Consider the following 19,639-nt stretch of genomic DNA (forward strand, 5'->3'; position numbering starts at 1 on the left):
AAAAGCAAACTTATGGTAGATGCTTCATGTATGCCCATGTGATGTGATTCGGTCAGTAGGCATGGATACTTCCAAGGCCGCAGCCAAATCATGTTTGTTTCGGGAAATGGAAGGTCAAAGTTGGTGCGCTTCCCGACAATTGATACGTTAATCGAGGAGGCCACGTACCGGAAAATACTGGCTTTTAATATCCAGATCTCTATTTTAAATATGGAGACTCCAGTTTCATTTTTCAACCAACTTTCCAAGACTTGCCAAACCAGAAAGTCCGTAGAAACAGGAACAGGAAATGGAGGAACAACAGAAATCCAGTCATGTGGTGCTTGTTATGGTAACCTTTCAAGGCCACATAACTCCCGCTCTCCAGCTAGCTACTATCTTGCACTCAAAGTGCTTCGCAATCTCTATAGTTCACCTTGAATTGAACTCTCCTAACCCTTCAAACCACCCCGAATTCACCTTCGTATCCATACCAGATAAGCTCACGGAATCTCAACTCTCAGATAAAGATATTCCAGGTCTTGTGAGGAGTGTCAACAAAAACTGTGCAGCACCATTACAGCAATGCCTCGAAAAGATCTTGCACTCTCATCACCATATCGCTGCTGTCATCTATGATTCACTCATGTTTTGTGCTCAACCCATAGTCGACGATTTGGGGCTACCCGGGGTAACTCTGTGTACACATTCTGCTTTAGGATTGCTATTCTATCATGTCTTTCCTCAACTTAATGAGAAAGGTATACCCCTTTAACATTTGGTTGCAACAAGTTCTATACATGATGATCATACAAAATTTGTTTGTAATATTATAACTATTTGAATCCAGTAAAAATTCCAAGTGCCAGTTGATACCCTAAACTCTTTAAATTTGTGTTGCAGACTATATATCTGGACTTGAATCACCAGAGCTTCAAGCTCTTCAGCTTCAACGCTTTCATGCATTATCATCACAGAATCCGATTGAAGCAATGATGGAGGTGGGAGCTGCATTCGCAAATGCGTTGAAGAGCTCATCAGCTATAATTGTGAACTCAATGGAATTTTTAGAAGTACTGTCAAAGATCAAACAATACTTACCTACTCCAATTTTCATCGTAGGACCATTACACAAATTAGCTCCAATCATGTGCAACTCATTATGTACCGAGGACAATAAATGCATCTCTTGGCTTAACAAACAAGCCCCCAAATCTGTCATCTATGTGAGCTTTGGTAGCATTGTCAACATTGATAAACAAGAACTAATTGAGACAGCTTGGGGACTATCCAACAGTAAACAACCCTTCCTGTGGGTGGTTAGGTCTAGTATGGATCGTGGGTCAGAATGGATCGAATCATTGCTAAATGGGTTGGAAGAGAGTGGGAGAAAGAGGCTTCATTGTGAAATGGGCACCTCAAAAGGAAGTGTTGGCTCATGCTGCAGTGGGTGGATTTTGGAGTCACTGTGGGTGGAATTCAACCATTGAGAGTATTTGTGAAGGGGTACCAATGATATGCAAACCTTTCTTTGGAGACCAACTCTTGAACGCAAGTTACATCTGTAATGTTTGGAAAATAGGCTTGGAATTGCAGAATCTGGAAAGAGGGTGTGAGGGTGTCGTAACCATTTTTTTGAAAAACGGGGATCGACTTGGATTTGAAAACGAAAACGAAAAATGGGAGTCACCACCAATCCTTTTTGATGAGGTGTGATCGGGTCATCTTTAAATTAACCATTTTAATAAAAGTTAAGATTTACTAAAATGATAATTTTGGGTCTACGAAAATCAGAAAATGAGTTCGGGAGTCGGTTACGCACGAGGAAGGATTAGCACCCTCGATACGCCCAAAATTGGTACCTAGTTGATTAATTAATGTCTTAAGATTGAAGATTGAAAACTTTGAAGACTTTTGAAATACGATCCTTCTTTATGAAAATGCTCTAGTGTTAAAGACTTTCTCGTCTCAAAATATAAAATGTCACATCCAGTGAGTTAGGACACGACATCTTGAATTTTCGAGAGCAAGCTTGCCTTTTAATTAAAATTAACGTGTTTTAAAAGATATTCGGTTAGTTAGGGTGAACGAGGAAAATCGAAACCCAGTGAGTTAGGGTACGTTTTCTCGAACTTCCGAACACCAAATATCGCCTTTATTCGCGAAAAATCTTATTTCGAAGTAACAAAATGTCATACCCTGTAAGTTAGGGCACCACACCTCGCATCCCCGAAAATAAGCATTTTTAAAATTCGTATTGTGATTTGAAAGAATATTTCATGATTTAGGTTAAAAGAGAAAAATCGAAACCCAGTAAGTTAGGGCACGATCTTCTCGAATTTTCAAATACGGAATATCACTTTTATGAAAGGATTATTTTAAGGTATCAAAAAAACATGATGTGATTTAGTAAAATATGAAAGCAAATTATGGTATTAACACGTATAATAATATGATGATAGTGTCAAAACAATAACATGAACAGTTATAAAAGATGAAACAATAACGAGGCTAAGTATCATATAAATGTAAGCACATACGTGGGGAAAATGGAATAATCGAACACGCAAGCAAATAAATAAATAAATAGATATAAAAAATAGAAAAATAAAATGACAATGATAACGATAGTAATGATATAAAAGTATATACATATATGGGTTAAGGTATATACGTAACAATAGAGGTTATAAGAAATATATGAAAGAAATATATATATGATAATAATAATAGTACAATATTAAAAGATGCATATGCGTAGTATAAAAATGTATACGTAATATAATGAAAATTACATAGTGTATATACATATTAGTAATAATAATGGTAATAATAATAATAAAAACATTACATAAATATATATTGAAAATAGATATATAATAATATTTAAAAGCATATACATAATATATACATAACATACGAAACAAAATATACACATAATATATTAAAACATATACATGACATACATAATATACATGATAAAATATAATATGATATTTACAATATATAAAACTATAATAAAATGATATACACGATATAATATTAATTTACATGGGCATAATATGAAGTATAATATATAAATATATATTAAAAGTATGTATATATGACACAAATGTATTAACAAAACAATACTATCAAAACTAATAATAACAATAATATATAAATGTATACGTATATATGTTAAAGATATATAATAAAACATATATTAATATTAATAATAAATATAGAGGTAAAAATAGATATAACAAAATGTATATAATAGAGTATTTAAATATGTATACATAAAACATATATTAGGAACAACAATAATAATATATATATAAAGTATATATATATATGTAGTATTAATTAAAAATGTCTAAATAATAATAAAATATATTAAAAATAATAATACAAGAATAGTAAAATAGAATAATGAATAATATTAAAATAATAAAGAGTAAAAATAATATAGAAACAGTTATTAAATCTGAGAAAGGGACCAAATTCGAAACAAATATTAAGTTTTGGCGCCGATTTAAAAAAAAACTAATAAAGAGGAAAGGGACTGATTCGAACGCGCGAGCAAACAGGAGGGCCTAAAGGAGTAAATATCCCGACCGTCTAATACGGCGTCGTTCGTATAGGTACCAAATTAAAAACGAGATAAATTTTAGGGCCAGATTAAAAAATAAAAAAAACTGATTGCAAAATATATGGAAAGCGGAAGGACTACGTGCGAAATTAGACCCTTATACGAAAACGCGCGGATCCTGAGGCGGGTCGGAGTCGAGTCTCGGGTCAGGGTAGTTAAACGACGTCGTTTTTGGGTTTTGGCCTGGGCACCAAAACGGTGCCGTTTTGGTAGGCTATAAAAGCCTAAAAACTTCTAAAAAAATCATTTTAGCTGCTAAGGGAAAAAAAGAGAGAGAGAGAGGGGAGAGGGAGATTCCCGGCCGAAGAGCCGCCCACCGTCGGGTCCCCGGACCACCGTGCGTCGCCGTCGCCGGCCACCGTGCACGGTGGCTGGAATTTCAAAAAGGTGATTTTTCTTCCCCTTTTTTTATTTATTATTTTTTATGTTTTAATCTATATATGCACACCCGTAGAAACAAAAAAAAAAGACAAAAAGAGGAGAAAGAAACCGATTCAACTTAGGGAGTTTTGAACACCTTTTGATTTTTGATCTTTGATTTTGTCTTTAGGTTGCTCTTCTGCTTTTGATATTGCTGAAATCTCTATTACTTATTTGTGTTTTTAAGATTTAAAGTTGTTTTTCATTTCAAAAAAAAGGACCAAAGCTCCATGGTCCTTCTATTCGGCTTTAAATAGCCATTTATATTACATTGTCTCTTCTTTGCAGGAAAATGGGCGGTGGAGCAGAGGCGACTTGTGCTATTGACGTGACTGGGGCGCTGGGAGTCAGAGGCGGTGGAGGCAAGTGGTTTAAGGTTTCAGATTTTGAAACCCTAAACTTGGGGCTAGTTGGGTTTGGGCCTCTGTTAGGGGTTAGGGGTTTTTTGGGCCCAAAATTGAGCTTGTAAAGAGGGAATATAGAAAGAATAATAAAAAGACTAATGGTTGATATGGAAGGAAATTATATCAAAAAAAGAGCTCTCGATTTGAAGGAGAAAGTTGCTTTTTGTTTAATGGAGGATGGTTCTACAAGCTGTTCTTTCAATGGGCTAGCAAAACATATATCATCAATTTAAGAGACATGAAATTAAACATCCTTGTAGTTGTACTTTCAATTTATGGTATGAAATTGTGATTTGTATAATTCGTCTCTAGAAAAAGCACAAACATTTGTATTGATTTGTTATGCGCTGGCGATTCAGCTCAACCGAAAAGTGAGAGGGTTTGAGTAAAAATATAGGCCCGAAAAATAAACTTATGTAAAAATAAATAAAATCTGTTTTAAAAAAGGGTTGGGCCCCGAGTAAGATATTTTTGCTCGAGCCCAGCCCGAATTCACTAAATGACAAAAAAAAGATGCTTTTTTTTGTTATTTTTATGATATTTTATTGTTGTTTTCTTCCTATTTTACTACTATTTTATCATCGTTTGGATATTACATAACACTTGTTTTATTATTAATTTTGTTATTATTTTAGAGGCATTTTCTTATTAAGTTGCATCTATCTTAATATTATTTAATATTTTTAGTATTTTTGATATATTATATATATTTAAAAATTATGTAAAAAAATAATATAATATAAAAAATTAATATAGGCAAGTTGGGTCGAGTCCGATTTTTAACATTTTATTCGGTCCGAGCTTGAGTAAATCTTTAGACCTATTTTTCGAGCCAGGCCCAACATTTTATCCGGTCTGAACTTAAGTAAATTTTTAGACCTATTTTTCGAGCTGGACTTAAGCCTAGCAAATGGTCTAAATTTTTTTTTTGGACTCAGCTCAACCCATAATCAGCTTTATCCCAAATTATGATAATTTACATTTTAAACAATTTTTTATTTGAATAATGCAAAAGTAAAAGTACCAAAATAGATTTATGGAGAATAGTATTTTCTTTTTGGATTGGTACCTCAACACCAAACGATGTCAAGTTCCATAATATGTCTTGCACCATCAAGTTTATCGAGCCCTATTCAAATTAGGGTAACGATTATAGAATATTTATTTGGACCTCAACATACATATATGTGTCGAGGTCTTTGTAGAATTTCTAAAATTTTAAATTATAATTATTTATGTATTTTGTAACAGATAATATTTAAATAGATCTAAATGTTAGAGGTTATAATAAATTAGTTAAAAATATTAATCTTAATCTATAAATGATTTTTTTCGAAAAATTTTAAAATTTTAAATTGAACTCACCACTCATAATTATTAAGGTTATATTAAAAACTCTAACGAAACCCTACTCTTAAAACCTATAAAGCGGGTCTATTGTTATTTTATTTTCTTTCTCACTTTATCTTTTTTTTTTTATTGTTCTGTGTTTCGGTAACTAAAAAAAAATTAAGAGTGTGTTTGATAAACTAAAAATCTAAATATTGAAAAACTAAGTAATGAATTTTTTATTGCTAAACTTTATAAGTGTTGAATTTATATTAGAAAATTGTTTATTAAATTAGTAAATTCAAGTACTGAATATAAGTATGTTGTTTGATAAAAGTAAATATTGGTTTATAAAAGATTACTTATTTTTTATTTTAATCTTATTAATATAATATTTTATATTATTTTAAATAGATTTGGACGAAAGATAAATATCTTAATTTGAATATCTCATTTTTTTTCAAAAAATGTATAATTTATTTCAATTTTTAATAAAATAAAATAAACTTAGTACTTTTTTACATTAAGTGATAAGTAAAAAAATTAACTAAAAAAATTAAAATGTTTATCAAACACATTAAAATATTAAATGTTGAAAATTTTCATTTTCAATGAAATGAATTTTTTTAATGATTTATGTGAAACACACCCTAATGTTGGAACATTTTCAAATATTTATAGTGTTCCAATAACTATAAATGAATGAGTGTAATTAATCAAAAGTTAAATCTTTTGGTCATTGGTCAAGACTTATATCACTTGATTTTTGAAAGAATTATAACTATTCAAACAATATTACTTGAATGGTTATAATATTAGATAAATAATTATGTCTTTTTAAAGATGTTATTATTTAGAAAAGACACCTATTGAAAGATATCTCTGTGAAGAGATATGAAAATTCCTATAAATAGGAATGAGATTTCATTTGAAAATTACACCAAGAAGTTCTAAAGTTCTTTCTATATTTCCTCATTTTCTAATATCATTAGATGTTCTATAAAGAATTACTGTAGAAATTCTTTGTAGAAATTAAGTTTCTTGTTATACATTACTCAATGCTTGATGAACTATTCTCGTCAGTGAAAAACGCAAATATTCATCAGCTTCATTGTATCCTCGAGGTTAATTTGATTGAAACTCTTTTTGCACACTGAATATAGGTGGGGCGAATATAATTTTAAAGTTAGTGACTTGATACATATCTTGGAGCATTGTCCTATTTCTTCATTTCTTGTTCGAGTTTCGTTTGTATGTTCAAGATTTTCCTCATTGGAGATTTGTACTAATGCCTAAGAGTTTGTTTAATAACCAATTGAAAAATTAAATCAACTAAAAATTAATATTTTCAGTGATTTAATTTTTGAAGCATGTTTATAATCTATAATAAAAAGCAAATAATAGAATTTTTGTATTGAAAATGTGTGAAAAATGATAAGTAGATAAGGGGCTACTCATCACTCAGGGAGTTTGGTGTTTTCTCATGTTAAAATTTCAATGGAATGTGTTTCTTTGAAATGTGATTATAGGAATGTCATTGCTGGAAAAGTTATTTTATAACATTTGGTATACACTTAAAAGATGCTTGGTACACTCAATACTTTCTTGAGAAAGCAAAGTTATTTTATAAAATTATCCTTATCAAATAAAATAATATTTATGTATTTTAATATTTTTCAATATTATTATTAAATATTTGAAATAAATATTTAATTATATTTTTTTATTAACAAATATTTGAATTAATCCACAAGATATAATTTTTTCACGTTTTGATCTAATCCATTATATGAATACATTAAAAAGGGCAACTTACATATTAATTTAAGATTGTGAATATGTACAATTTATAATTTTTTTCTCATTGTAAGTCTTAAGTATTTTTGTATATTACTTATATGGCTTAAAATTATTCATTATGAGTTGAAGTTATCTTAATACTAAATTTTAAAATATAAGTTTAATTTAGATATATGACATTTTTTTAATGCCCCCGACTTTTCATTTTTAACACAATAATTTTCTATAATAGGTTCTGCTAATGTTGTTGCTAGAGTAATATGATATTATCTATAAATAGAATTGTTTTTCACACAATTACTTAAATTCTACAAGTTAGTCTTAAAATTTCTATGCTAGAAACCTTATTTACCTATAGAAAATAAGTATAGATATCTATACTAACTTTGGGATAATAAATTGAAGATGTAGAGACCAAAATACAATAAAATGAGCTACAAATGTGTTTTTTCTTTTTACATTGAATAAGGTAATTAATGTCCTAAACACAAATAAAAGAATGATTAAAGTAAATTAATTTTTTTCATACTAAATGTTAAGAATAACATTCTAACCAATTAAATTCTTTAAAAAATTATAACTTTCTATCATAACAACCATACTCCTAGTGTAAATTTTTTTATTTTAATTGATTTTATCGATGAGTATGAAGTCATCATTTAATTCATGATCAATCTCAACACCAAAATTGATATTGCACCTGAGGCTAGAGTTTAACAAACAAGCCCCCAAATCTGTCATCTATGTGAGTTATGACAGCATGGTCAACATTGATAAGCAAGAGCTAACTGAGACGGCTTGGGGACTACCCGACAGTGAACAAATCTTTCTGTGGGTGATTAGGCCTGGTATGGTTCGTGGCTCGAAATGGATTGAATCATTGCCAAATGGGTTCCAAGAGAGTGTAGGAGAAATAGGTTGCGTCGTGGAATGGACATCTCAAAAGGAAGTGTTGGCTCATGCTGCAGTCGGTGGATTTGGGAGCCACTGTGGGTATTTGTGAATGGCTACCAATGCCATGCAGACCTTCCTTGGAGACCAACTCGTGAACACAAGTTACATCTGTAACGTTCAAAGCAGCTCCCTCTAAAAAAGAAAACCAAAATTGTAGGAAAGAACAAAAGACAGAAGGGAAGGTCTTTGAAACTGCCGACGATGATTGAGAATTGGGTGTTAAAACGAAAAACTACTACATTGTTGATTTCAGTGAATTACAAAGTGAGTTAACCATTGTTTTAGCTTTTGTGCAGTCGATGAACATGAAAAATGGCAACCATGCAAAGCAAATAGATTTACTTATTCAAGTTTTTGATGAATTGTAACTTGCTAAGAGCAAATAGATTTGTACTTAACTTTGCTTTTAACATCATTGAGAACCACTGAAATAACCAAAAGAAAAAGCTATGTACTTCGCTTTTTATTTCATTGCAATAGATTTGTTCGACTAAATGGCTGACTATCATGTTGATAGACTAACTTCCATTCCCAACCTAGATAGAGTGCCGGTTCCATGTTCATTGGAGGGACACATGAATCTTTGAATACTTCCAACTTTGTGCAGGCAAACACCCTGTTTTTATCTTATATATGAAAACACTTCGATTGGGAGGAGATATATTATCACGTTTACAAATCAGCTGCAAAGCCAAGGCCTTATCCCCATTGTAATTGGCCCTGGTAGAAGATATTGAACATGAAGAGCTTCCCAACCATCTTGGTAAGTACCTCTAGTCCTGCCACTCTGCTTATTTCCATAAGATTCAATAAAGAGAGAAAGGGTTTGGCTCCATGAGCCAGTACAAGTTCAAGGGGAATGGCTAAAGGGCTGATCAACAGCAGGAAGCCTTTATGGTTGCTAAGGTCAGTTTCGTATTGCCTGAAACTTTCAACAAAATTGCTGCAAATAAGCTTCTTATTTGTTCAAATGCACACCCTAAAAGGAAGTACTGGCACAAATCACAGTAGAAATAGAGGGATTTGGAACCATTGTAGCTGAAACCCTGAGAAGAATTTGTGCACGAGTTGCAGTGACCAAAAGTTGAATGCAAGGCTTACAACCAGCATATAGAAAGTAGATGAGAAATGAAATCTTATCTGATAAAGACAGGAGATTGAAAAAAGGCCAAAAGAAGGGTTTATCCTAGGTGAGTTTGAAACAAAAGATGGAATTTTGCGCCCAAAGTATTATCCTAGTACATTTCATTGAATGAAGTGGAGAAAATGTTTCTTGTCATGCTAAATAAACAATGTAAAACCATTAGTGGTTGAAATTCCTTCAACCATCTACAGAAAGTAGATAATAGAAGCAGGGAGGATAAACTCATTCAGTAACAATTATTTTTTACATTAACAACACAAACTTCATCAACAACATAAAGTCATAGTACCCATAGCTTTGTTTATCACACAGACACTCAATTGACAATAGGCACAGAACTCTCAATCTCAAAGTAAAGGACAAAGGCACTCACAAGTTACAAACATCTTTAGCCGGAAACTTCAATGGACTTCACATCGGGCTTCTTGACTTCAAGTTTGGGAATAGTAACAGTAAGCACTCCGTTTTCCATGGAAGCCTTGATCTGATCCATCTTCGCATTCTCCGGCAGTCTGAACCTCCTCATGAACTTGCCACTATTGCGTTCCACCCGATGCCATGTGTCATTCTTGTCTTCCTTCTCTACATTCCCTCCCCGCTTATCTGAAGCACCCTGTCATCTTCAACCTCCACTTTCACTTCTTCTTTCTTAAGTCCTGGAACATCAGCCTTGAACACGTGAGCTTCTGGAGTTTCCTTCCAGTCGATTCGGGTGTTGACAAAAGCCGAGGTTTCAGAAGAGCGCGTGGAGAGTGATGAAGAAGGAGAAGAGAAAGGGAAGTCCTTGAAAGGATCCCAAACGTCAAGAGAGAATGGATCAAAGATGCTGCTGCGACGATTGCCAAAGAAGCTTGGAATCAGAGACATACTCGGGGATGGAATGAAAAATAAGATTATAAGTGGTACGAAAAACGGAAAAGCTAAGAGAGCTGTCTTAAAGTTTCTCTGCTTTGCTTGTCTGGGTAATTTGGACCCCTGAAATGCAGTTTTTATAGGGATATATGGGGATTCTAGTATTCTCAAGAATTTTCGAACTTATCCAATAAAAACAACAGTTTGATTTTCTAGGATATTCGGGAATGTTCATATCCTCCATGGGCCGCTTTAAACGCTGATGACTTAAAACCCGATGAGAACGAAAAGGACCACTCCACAAACTTGTGGTTTACCTTCTTTTCTTTTCTTTTCTTTTTTTTTGTCAATTGAAAAGTTATAAAACCACCTCTAATTATTGGAATTTTTTTAATCATAGTAATAATAATTTTAATTTTTAAAAAGCTATAAAATCAAATAATAATTTTTAGAATAGGCATAATAATTATTTTTAATGTTTAATATTTATATATTGTGTTAATTTAATTTTAAATTTAAAAATTAAACCTTAAATTTACATATTTGAGTACTTTGATTTTATCCAAATTTGAATTTTTTTTTATGATCCTTTCTAACATTGTCTCTATATTTAATTCAATGAAAAATGAAAAACAACAACAAACAAATTGACCCAAGTTTTGGAAATTATCCAATTCAATTGCTTGAAATTAAAAAAAAAAAACCTTGTTTTGTTAATTCAATTGTGAGTCTAACAATTTTTTTTTTAAAATTGAGCTTTAATTTGCTTCATTAATGGCAGTGAACTCAAGCTAATGAAAAATGAATTGATTAATACTAAGAGATATTAAGTTTTTGGTCATTTGAAGCATAAGAAAAACAATATATTGTAAAAAAACCTTGTTTTGTTAATTCAATTGTGAGTCTAACAATTTTTCTTTAAAAAAAAATTTGAGCTTTAATTTGCTTCATTAGTGGCAGTGAACTCAAGCTAATGAAAAATGAATTGATTATTATTAAGAGATATTAAGTTTTTGGCATAAGAAAAAATATATATTTGATTGTCTAGTTTAGTAATAAATGATTTTTTTTTAAAAATTCTTCTTATTTCTAATCTATAAATTGTGTATTAAATTATATTTTTTTTGTAAAAAAGATAAAATTAGGTAACGTGTATTGTTGCATTAGGGTATTAGCTTGCATTGTTTCATTAGATAATGTGTACTTAAAATTAAGATTGATAAATCTTTCAATTTTTTTGATTATCCTGATCTATTAAGATATCGACTTGTATTGTTGAATGCGCTACAAATGTATTTGAGTCAACTAATACATGATTGCTTTTTCAAAACTGAATCATAAGATCACCCTTATAAATATCTATACCATTGAGTAAACTTTTCCATAACCAAGAATCGGTACATTTAGCATGTAGATTATAAAAGGATTGACGACGGAAATATTTCCTTAGAAGTATTTGTTGTGTGCATAGGGTTGGTAAGTAATCGCCATGCTTGTTTACTTAGTAAAGCATCATTCAATAACTCCATGTTTCAAATAACCCACCATCAGCAACGGGTTTGCATAGAGTGTTCCAGCTACACATATGTAGTTTTCTTTGATCCAATTCAAGACCTCACCAAAAGCATTTCAGAATGTGATCAACCTTATCCACTACATATTTTGGAGCCTTGAAATAAGACAAAAGTACATAGGTATGGTAGATAAAACGAATTGAAGAATAATGATTTCCGGACTACCAATTTGGATTGCATTTTCTTGACAAGACCTTGGAAGAATATAGACATTAAATTTGTAGTAGAGCCATTTCTATTCCCGGGTATTTCCTTGGATGTTCAACTTGTTTAACACCAAGAATACCTGGAATCCATCATTTCTTTTGTACATGTCCAGAAGGATTGAAAAATAATCCAGACTTTCTGGGACAGTTTCGAGTAATGAGCTAATATTCTTTTGAGAGCACAACAGGAGTGAATATTGGCATTGAAGAATAAGAAGCAATCTTTTGCGAACAATAAATGGGATATAGTATGACAGTCCCGTGCAATCCTTAATTTGTTAGTTTGCCTCTGCATGAAGTAATAATATCGAAAGCACATTCTAGCAAAGTAAAAAGAAGTAGGGGGACAAGGGGTCACCTCGGCGTCGTCCTCAATTTGGTGTAATTGACTCCGTTGGACACTCGTTCACAAGTAGTTGATACGATATTGTGCTGACACATTGGTGAATGAATTGCCTCCATCGTTCACAATATTCGTCACCAATTGCCTCCATCGTTCACAATATTCCGCCCATGCACAAATGTGTTTTGGTAGGGAGCGATTATGTCATTCATCACTGGTTTAAGCCTATTTGACCAAGACTTGCAAAATTTTATAAGCCACGTTGCAGAAGCTAATGAGACAAAAGTCTATTGTTTTAAAGAGTCTAAACTTTATTGGTTATGATTATATCTATTTTTTTAAGATAATATCTAGATTTACTCATAATCTATCTCTAATCCATAAAAGGATAATGTGTTTCAGCATATACAAATTCACGTCTTCCTACGTTAACAACAATATTTATATCAATCGAATTAAAACTTAATCGATAAATTTCTTTTTTTTTTTAATTGTATACATAATCAATTTTCATTTTTTTTAGTTAATATAGTTTTTCAAAAAAATTCACACCAACTCAATCTATAACAAAATATATATATTTATTTTTAAAAATTACTCTTTTACCAATGTTTAATGCCAGGTGGCCCAGTAAGTTGTTGAACTTGAAATATGAATGGGTCCAATTTGATAAATAATATAAACAAGTCCAGATCATTCAAGTTGATTCTCTACCTTTCCTGAATTAAGACAGGTTCGAGGTGTTAACCAAAACAAATAAGACAAGTTCTTGAAAATACGAGATTCCTCTTCAGCATCTTATAAATACCTCCCACCTATCCCGTTTTGTAACATCAAGAAATTAGTATCTGATCGTCGAAACAGTCAGCAACCTTAACACTTACTATTTCCGTCGTCTGAAGTTTTTCATCATCTTTGCTTCGTGGTACAGCAGAAATGGCGATGATCCCAAGCTTCTTTGGTAACCGACGGAGCAGCGTCTTTGATCCGTTCTCTCTAGATGTTTGGGATCCATTCAAGGATTTCCCTCTCTCTTCTCCTTCTTCATCACTCTCCACGCGCTCTTCTGAAACCTCAGCTTTTGTCAACGCCCAAATCGACTGGAAGGAGACCCCCGAAGCTCACGTCTTCAAGGCTGATCTTCCTGGACTCAAGAAAGAAGAAGTGAAAGTGGAGATTGAAGATGACAGGGTACTTCAAATCAGTGGACAGAGGAATGTTGAGAAGGAAGACAAGAACGACACTTGGCACCGGGTTGAACGTAGCAGCGGCCAGTTTATGAGGAGATTTAGGCTGCCAGAGAATGCCAAGATGGATCAGATCAAGGCTTCCATGGAAAATGGGGTTCTTACTGTTACTGTTCCTAAGGTGGAAGTGAAGAAACCTGATGTCAAAGCCATTGATATTGCTGGTTAAACACTCGTGTTTGCAGGTTTTGTTGTCAATTCTGCGAACTGTTTATATAATTTGTCTGTCTGCTTGTCTGCAACTTTGGGAATCTTAATGTGTGGTCTTAGCCTGACCAAGTGATAAACGAGGTTTAGATTTGTGTTTGTGCATGATTTTGGCTTGTAATGCTACCAGGTTCTCATGTACAATGTGAAAATGCTGGTATCATCAATGTAAGCATTCATCGTTTTCTTTCATTTTTCTGCTTGTGTATTGCTGCTATATTCAAATTGTTTCTTCCAACCATTACAAGGATGCTTCTTTGCTATGACACAATCTTGGCATGTAAGTCGCGAAGATGATACAATTTTTTGCCTTGGTTTTTCTGTACCAAAATGTTGCTCTTAATTCATGAGAAACTTTACAAGAAAATCTGTAATATTTTATTCTAATTCCATTTCTTACCAGTACTTAGCAAAGAAGAAGAAAAGTTCATTTAAAATCACGAGGCGTTACTCATTTCATGCCTTCTGTCTATAAAAAAAGGAACACATTTTATAATTAATCTATACTTTTTCGAAAAGGGTCCATTGAAAGAGAAATAATCATTACTATTAATGATGGATACCTTAATTTTAGTAAATAAATAAAAAGTACATCTAGGGTCACGATTTATACATTGAAATAAGTTCCTTAAGGATTTCACTGCTGCCATAAGTCAAAGCTTAATATCAGCTGCGAAGCCCCCCTTCACAGGCATGATGCTAAGCCTCCTTGGATTCTTTATGACGCTGAAGCGATGGCGCTTATCAACCGTAGATTCTGTTGGGCATATAGATACAGAAAAAGCCGCTAAAAAGACTAATATTGAGTAATAAATCTAAAAGCCGTTGTTAGTATAAGATCTTTTTTTAACTCTATCAGAGTTGAAATTCCTTTCAATTAAATAGCTTGCTTTATGGAAGTATGAGATATATTCCTTCTATATATTCCTTCTAAGGCAAATCTCTAAATAAGCAAATCTAGGGAATGTAACGAGCACTCACATATCTGAACCTCACCCATTTTTGTGCATTTGCTACTGTTGGATTTGGTGCAGTGATTAGCATGTGTGGTTGGAACCAACCGACATTCCCTACTTGGTTGACATTCATCCAAGAAACTGCATCTGCTGCCTTCTTTTTCTCTTTCTTCTCCGACAATCATTTAATAGAAAATGTAGCTGTTGGTATAAAAATGGATTGTGGCAATAAGCTAGTAGTTTTTGATGGAGGAAACCAGATTCAAGAAAAGAAAAAAAATTTAGGCAGTTTACTTCATTTTATTCTCACTATTTCTTGCTTTGATATTCTGGATCATGTTTACACCCATTAGTGTTCTATGCAAGTATTCGATTGGTTATATACACATCCTGTTGTCAGCGTCACCCTATCTTTTATTCATTTAGAGATTTAAATATTTTCCAATGGTGCAAAAAGATACGGTTCAGCTTACAATGCAATCGGTTTATTTGATTTTTGACGAATTGTAACATCATTCAGAACTGTTGAAGCAACCAAAAGGGAATCCATTGTACTGCAATTGCTTTGTTGACTAATGGTTCTCTCTCATATGGTTAGCATTCCCAACAAGACAGTTGAGAACGAAAAATTAGCTACTGAATTTAAGACCATCATCGCCCTGCTTTTTATCTTCTATATAAAAACACCTTTTTTTTTTCTTTATCGGGAGGAGATACATAGCAGACGTCGTATCACGCTTAAAAAGCAGCTGCGAAGGCAAAGCCCCCGCTCCAAATGTAGTTAGCACTGATTGAAGATATTGCCCATGAACTTAGAGCTTTCCAACCATCATGGAAAATACCGTTAGTCCTGCCACTCTGCTTATTTCCGTAACTCAAGACTTAAGGAAGAGACAATGGAGTTAGGGTTATTTCCTTCGAAGGTATTTCTGTATTAATCTGATATAGTATTTACTGCGACTATAGACGCCATGCCTTAGCTTTTGTGCTACGACTTATCCCCTGAGATCAAGGATCTGCCTACAAGACAATTAAATATAAAAATAAAATATGTATTGCCGCAACTGATAGCAAGAAAAAATGAAATAAGATCCATCTTTGGTCGTCATTTGCAATACCATGGTACTGGCCACTTACAAGAGCGGTGCAAAGTTTGCTGTCTCCATGATGCAGTTCCGAATGCCGCCAACGGACAAATTAATAATAGAAAGGCTTGACAAGCAGAGTACTAGGAGGCATTGGTTCCATGAACCACAACGGGTTCGTGGGGAAGGGCTAAAGGGCTGATTACAGCAGACAGCGTTGCTTAGGCCAGTTCCGTAATTGCCTGAAGTTTCAATGAAATTGCTGCTAATAAGTACCTTATTTTTTGAAAATGTACACCTCAAAAAGGAAGTTGGCACAAATCACAGTAGAAGTAGAGGGACTTGGAACCATTGTAGCTGAAACCCTGAGAAGAATTTGTGCACGAGTTGCAGTGACCAAAAGTTGAATGCAAGGCTTACAACCGGCATATAGAAAGTAGATAAGATATGAAATCTTGTTTGATAAAGAGAAAGATGGAAAAAAAAGGCCGAAAAAAGGGTTTATCCTAGGTGAGTTTGAAACAAAAGATGGATATTTTGCACCCAAGGTGTTATCCATGTACATTTCATTGAGTGAAGTGGAGAAAATGATTCTTGTCATGCTAAATAAACCATGTCAAACCATTAGTGCTTGAAATTCCTTCAACCATCTACAGAAACTAGGTAACAAAAAGCAGGGAGGATAAACTCATTTAGTAACAACTATTTTTTACATTAACAACACAAACCTCATCAACAACATAAAGTCATAGTACCCATGGCTTTGTTTATCACACACAATTGACGATAGGCACAGAACTCTCAATCTCAAAGTAAAGGAGATAGGCACTCACAACTTACAAAAATCTTTAGCTGGAAATTTCAACGGACTTCACATCGGGCTTTTTGACTTCAAGTTTGGGAATAGTAACAGTAAGCACCCCATTTTCCATGGACGCCTTGATCTGATCCATCTTGGCATTCTCCGGCAGTCTGAATCTCCTCATGAACTTGCCACTACTTCGTTCCACCCGATGCCATGTGTCGTTCTTGTCTTCCTTCTCTACATTCCTCTCCCCGCTTATCTGAAGCACTCTGTCATCTTCAACCTCCACTTTCACTTCTTCTTTCTTAAGTCCTGGAACATCAGCCTTGAACACGTGAGCTTCTGGGGTTTCCTTCCAGTCGATTCGGGTGTTGACAAAAGCCGAGGTTTCAGAAGAGCGCGTGGAGAGTGATGAAGAAGGAGAAGAGAAAGGGAAATCCTTGAAAGGATCCCAAACGTCAAGAGAGAATGGATCAAAGATGCTGCTGCGACGGCTGCCAAAGAAGCTTGGAATCAGAGACATACTCGGGAATGGAATGAAAAATAAGATTATAAGTAGTACGAAAAGTTGAAGAGCTAAGAGAGCTGTCTTAGAGTTTCTCTGCTTTGCTTGTCTGGGCAATTTGGACACCTGAAATGCAGTTTTTATAAGGATCTATGAGGATTCTAGTATTCTCATGAATTTTCGAACTTACCCAATCTAGGATATTCGGGAATGTTTATATTCTCTATGGGCCGCTTTAAAGGCTGATGAACTGAACGATGATATATTCTCATTCAATTGGATCTTAGTAATGGGCCACTTGTTGAGTCCAGTTTTAGAAGCCTTGGAACGGTTAATAGATATTTTTCTTTTTCTGTTATTTTAGTTACTGATGTCCGGTCTTCTTTTGTTGCAAAAATACTGCGTGAATGTGTTCGGAAGAATATACACAATCATTCTACTAAAATTTCTCCCTCACATCTTTTTCTCTTCTACCTTCTTCCTCTTTATTTCTTATTTTTCACTTTTGTTACACACGTTAACTACTGTTGCTATCATTTGGTATTCGGAGCCAGAAATTATAGCGAGCGATGGTATTACGACAAGGATCCAAAAAGAGCTGGGGTTCTTCAAAAGGAGTTTGAAAGGATGGGGTTGAAATGTGCTCCATGGGAACTGAAATGTGCTCAACTTTTGAGTAGTTACAGGCTGAGATGCAATCACGGCTAGAAGCAATGGGGTCCAAGATGCGCAATATGGTTGTGAAATTGATGCTTCACCTTTCATTTTCTAAGAGTGTGGTGTTAGAATCGCAAATAGTATCTAATATAAAATTAGAACCGTAAACTAAGATATGTTATGTCAAATCATTAAGACAAAATTAGATGCGAAAGCCTACCTGAATCCATGAATTTCTTGAAGTTTTTCTGAATATTGGGGATTTGATCTTCCAAAATAGCACACAAGAAATTTAGAAAATATTTGTTCTCTCTTTCCTAAAGATGGGATATTAGAAAAGTTATCTTGTGTGTAATTTGGGGACTATAACCCTAATATATATAACTTTGGCACATTAGCCCTAATTCCTAATTAGCCCATCATTAATTAGAAATTAACTACTAGAGTATCTACACATATTTGACTCATATTTTATTTAATAATTAAAGCCCAATAAACCTTAACCAAATTAGATCACTTTTAATTTGGGCTAACCTATCATGATAGTAAATAATAACATGTAATTACCCTTATTACTTATGTGATGTCCATATTTTCCAACAACCTCCCACTTGGAGCACACATATATATATACTAATTACTATATAATTACATGTCATTATATAACCTTATGAGCTCAAAAATTTTACTATCATATCCAAAAGGTATTACGAACAATCTCGTCCATTAATTATGCTAACATAGAATCAAGGCGACTTTCGTTTCATATATCACAACTAAATCATCCCTGATCACATATATTAACACAAACAAATGTCATAGATCAAGTATGGACGTGTAGCATGGAAATTACATGTAATATGATCTAAACATATCTATTTTCAACTGGTCATCTTTAAACTTAAGTGAGGTCAGTATCAAAATAACAAACAGGGTGAATAAACTGAATACTTCATTTCTGATCAGAAAATAACCAAATATATAAATGTCTGAAAACAAACATAAAACAAATAAAATATAAACTCCCACTAAATCATGATATCCTAAAACAATGTAACACCCATGTGAGTAGTGTGCTCATGAAAGACCTTGGGTGGTAAACTTTTTGTGAGCAGACCCACTATCATGGAGTTTGTCCCAATATGCTCTATGGATATTTGATCATTTTACACTCTTTCTTTCACAACTAGGAACTTTATGTCAATATGCTTTGACTTAGATGAACTCTTGTTGTTATTGGAATACAACACTGATGACTTATTGTCACAAAATAATTTGAGTGGTCTTTCTACATTCTCCAAAATGTGCAGCCCAGTGACAAAGTTTCGTAACCATATTCCATGGATTGATACCTCATAACATGCTACAAACTCTGTTTCCATAGTGGACGAAGCTATAAGTATCTATTTAACACTTTTCCAGGATATAGCTCCACTAGCTAATAGGTAAATATAGCGTGATGTAGATTTCTTACTATCTTGGCAACCAACAAAATCAGAATCAGAATACCCTATGACCTCCAAGAGATTTGATCTTTT

The 19,639-nt window shown here is 33.3% G+C and overlaps 2 protein-coding genes, 1 long non-coding RNA gene and 2 pseudogenes across 11 annotated transcripts; 3 read left to right on the forward strand and 2 right to left on the reverse strand.

Moving 5' to 3' along the window:
* Positions 1 to 240: 240 nt before the first annotated feature.
* LOC107960032 (UDP-glucose iridoid glucosyltransferase-like) lies at positions 241 to 1,711 on the forward strand (annotated as a pseudogene).
* A 2,147-nt stretch (positions 1,712 to 3,858) lies between these two features.
* LOC107960033 (uncharacterized) lies at positions 3,859 to 4,738 on the forward strand. Its single transcript, XR_001701055.2, has 2 exons — positions 3,859 to 4,000; positions 4,322 to 4,738. It is a non-coding gene; the product is annotated as an uncharacterized lncRNA (long non-coding RNA).
* A 5,151-nt stretch (positions 4,739 to 9,889) lies between these two features.
* Positions 9,890 to 10,721, reverse strand: LOC107960034 (17.3 kDa class I heat shock protein-like; annotated as a pseudogene).
* A 2,655-nt stretch (positions 10,722 to 13,376) lies between these two features.
* Positions 13,377 to 14,285, forward strand: LOC107961497 (17.3 kDa class I heat shock protein). The gene has a single exon (XM_016897614.2). The coding sequence runs from the start codon at positions 13,576 to 13,578 to the stop codon at positions 14,053 to 14,055; it is 480 nt and encodes a 159-aa protein (XP_016753103.1). The 5' UTR covers positions 13,377 to 13,575; the 3' UTR covers positions 14,056 to 14,285.
* Positions 14,286 to 15,442: 1,157 nt separating this feature from the next.
* Positions 15,443 to 17,591, reverse strand: LOC107960035 (18.1 kDa class I heat shock protein). 9 transcript variants are annotated; one of them, XR_005930438.1, is made up of 4 exons: positions 16,968 to 17,591; positions 16,411 to 16,499; positions 16,187 to 16,332; positions 15,443 to 16,069 (listed from the first exon to the last, which is right to left on the reverse strand). XR_005930438.1 is itself a non-coding variant. In XM_016896241.2 (2 exons), exon 1 carries the CDS (start codon positions 17,460 to 17,462, stop codon positions 16,983 to 16,985), a length of 480 nt encoding a protein of 159 aa, XP_016751730.1. In that variant the 5' UTR covers positions 17,463 to 17,591; the 3' UTR covers positions 15,443 to 16,376; positions 16,968 to 16,982. The 9 variants fall into 9 exon arrangements, 1 of the variants encoding a protein (XP_016751730.1); XR_005930440.1 differs by having other exon boundaries at positions 16,975 to 17,590; XR_005930441.1 differs by lacking the exon at positions 16,411 to 16,499 and having other exon boundaries at positions 15,443 to 16,065; positions 16,187 to 16,376.
* Positions 17,592 to 19,639: the final 2,048 nt, after the last annotated feature.

This window comes from Gossypium hirsutum, chromosome A07 (assembly GCF_007990345.1).
Source record: "Gossypium hirsutum isolate 1008001.06 chromosome A07, Gossypium_hirsutum_v2.1, whole genome shotgun sequence".
In the NCBI taxonomy this organism is placed as follows: Eukaryota; Viridiplantae; Streptophyta; class Magnoliopsida; order Malvales; family Malvaceae; genus Gossypium; species Gossypium hirsutum.

Excerpts from the sequence above, each read along its gene's own strand:
- LOC107961497 (XM_016897614.2), top strand. The coding sequence starts at position 13,576 with ATGGCGATGATCCCAAGCTTCTTTGGTAACCGACGGAGCAGCGTCTTT.
- LOC107960035 (XM_016896241.2), bottom strand. The coding sequence starts at position 17,462 with ATGTCTCTGATTCCAAGCTTCTTTGGCAGCCGTCGCAGCAGCATCTTT.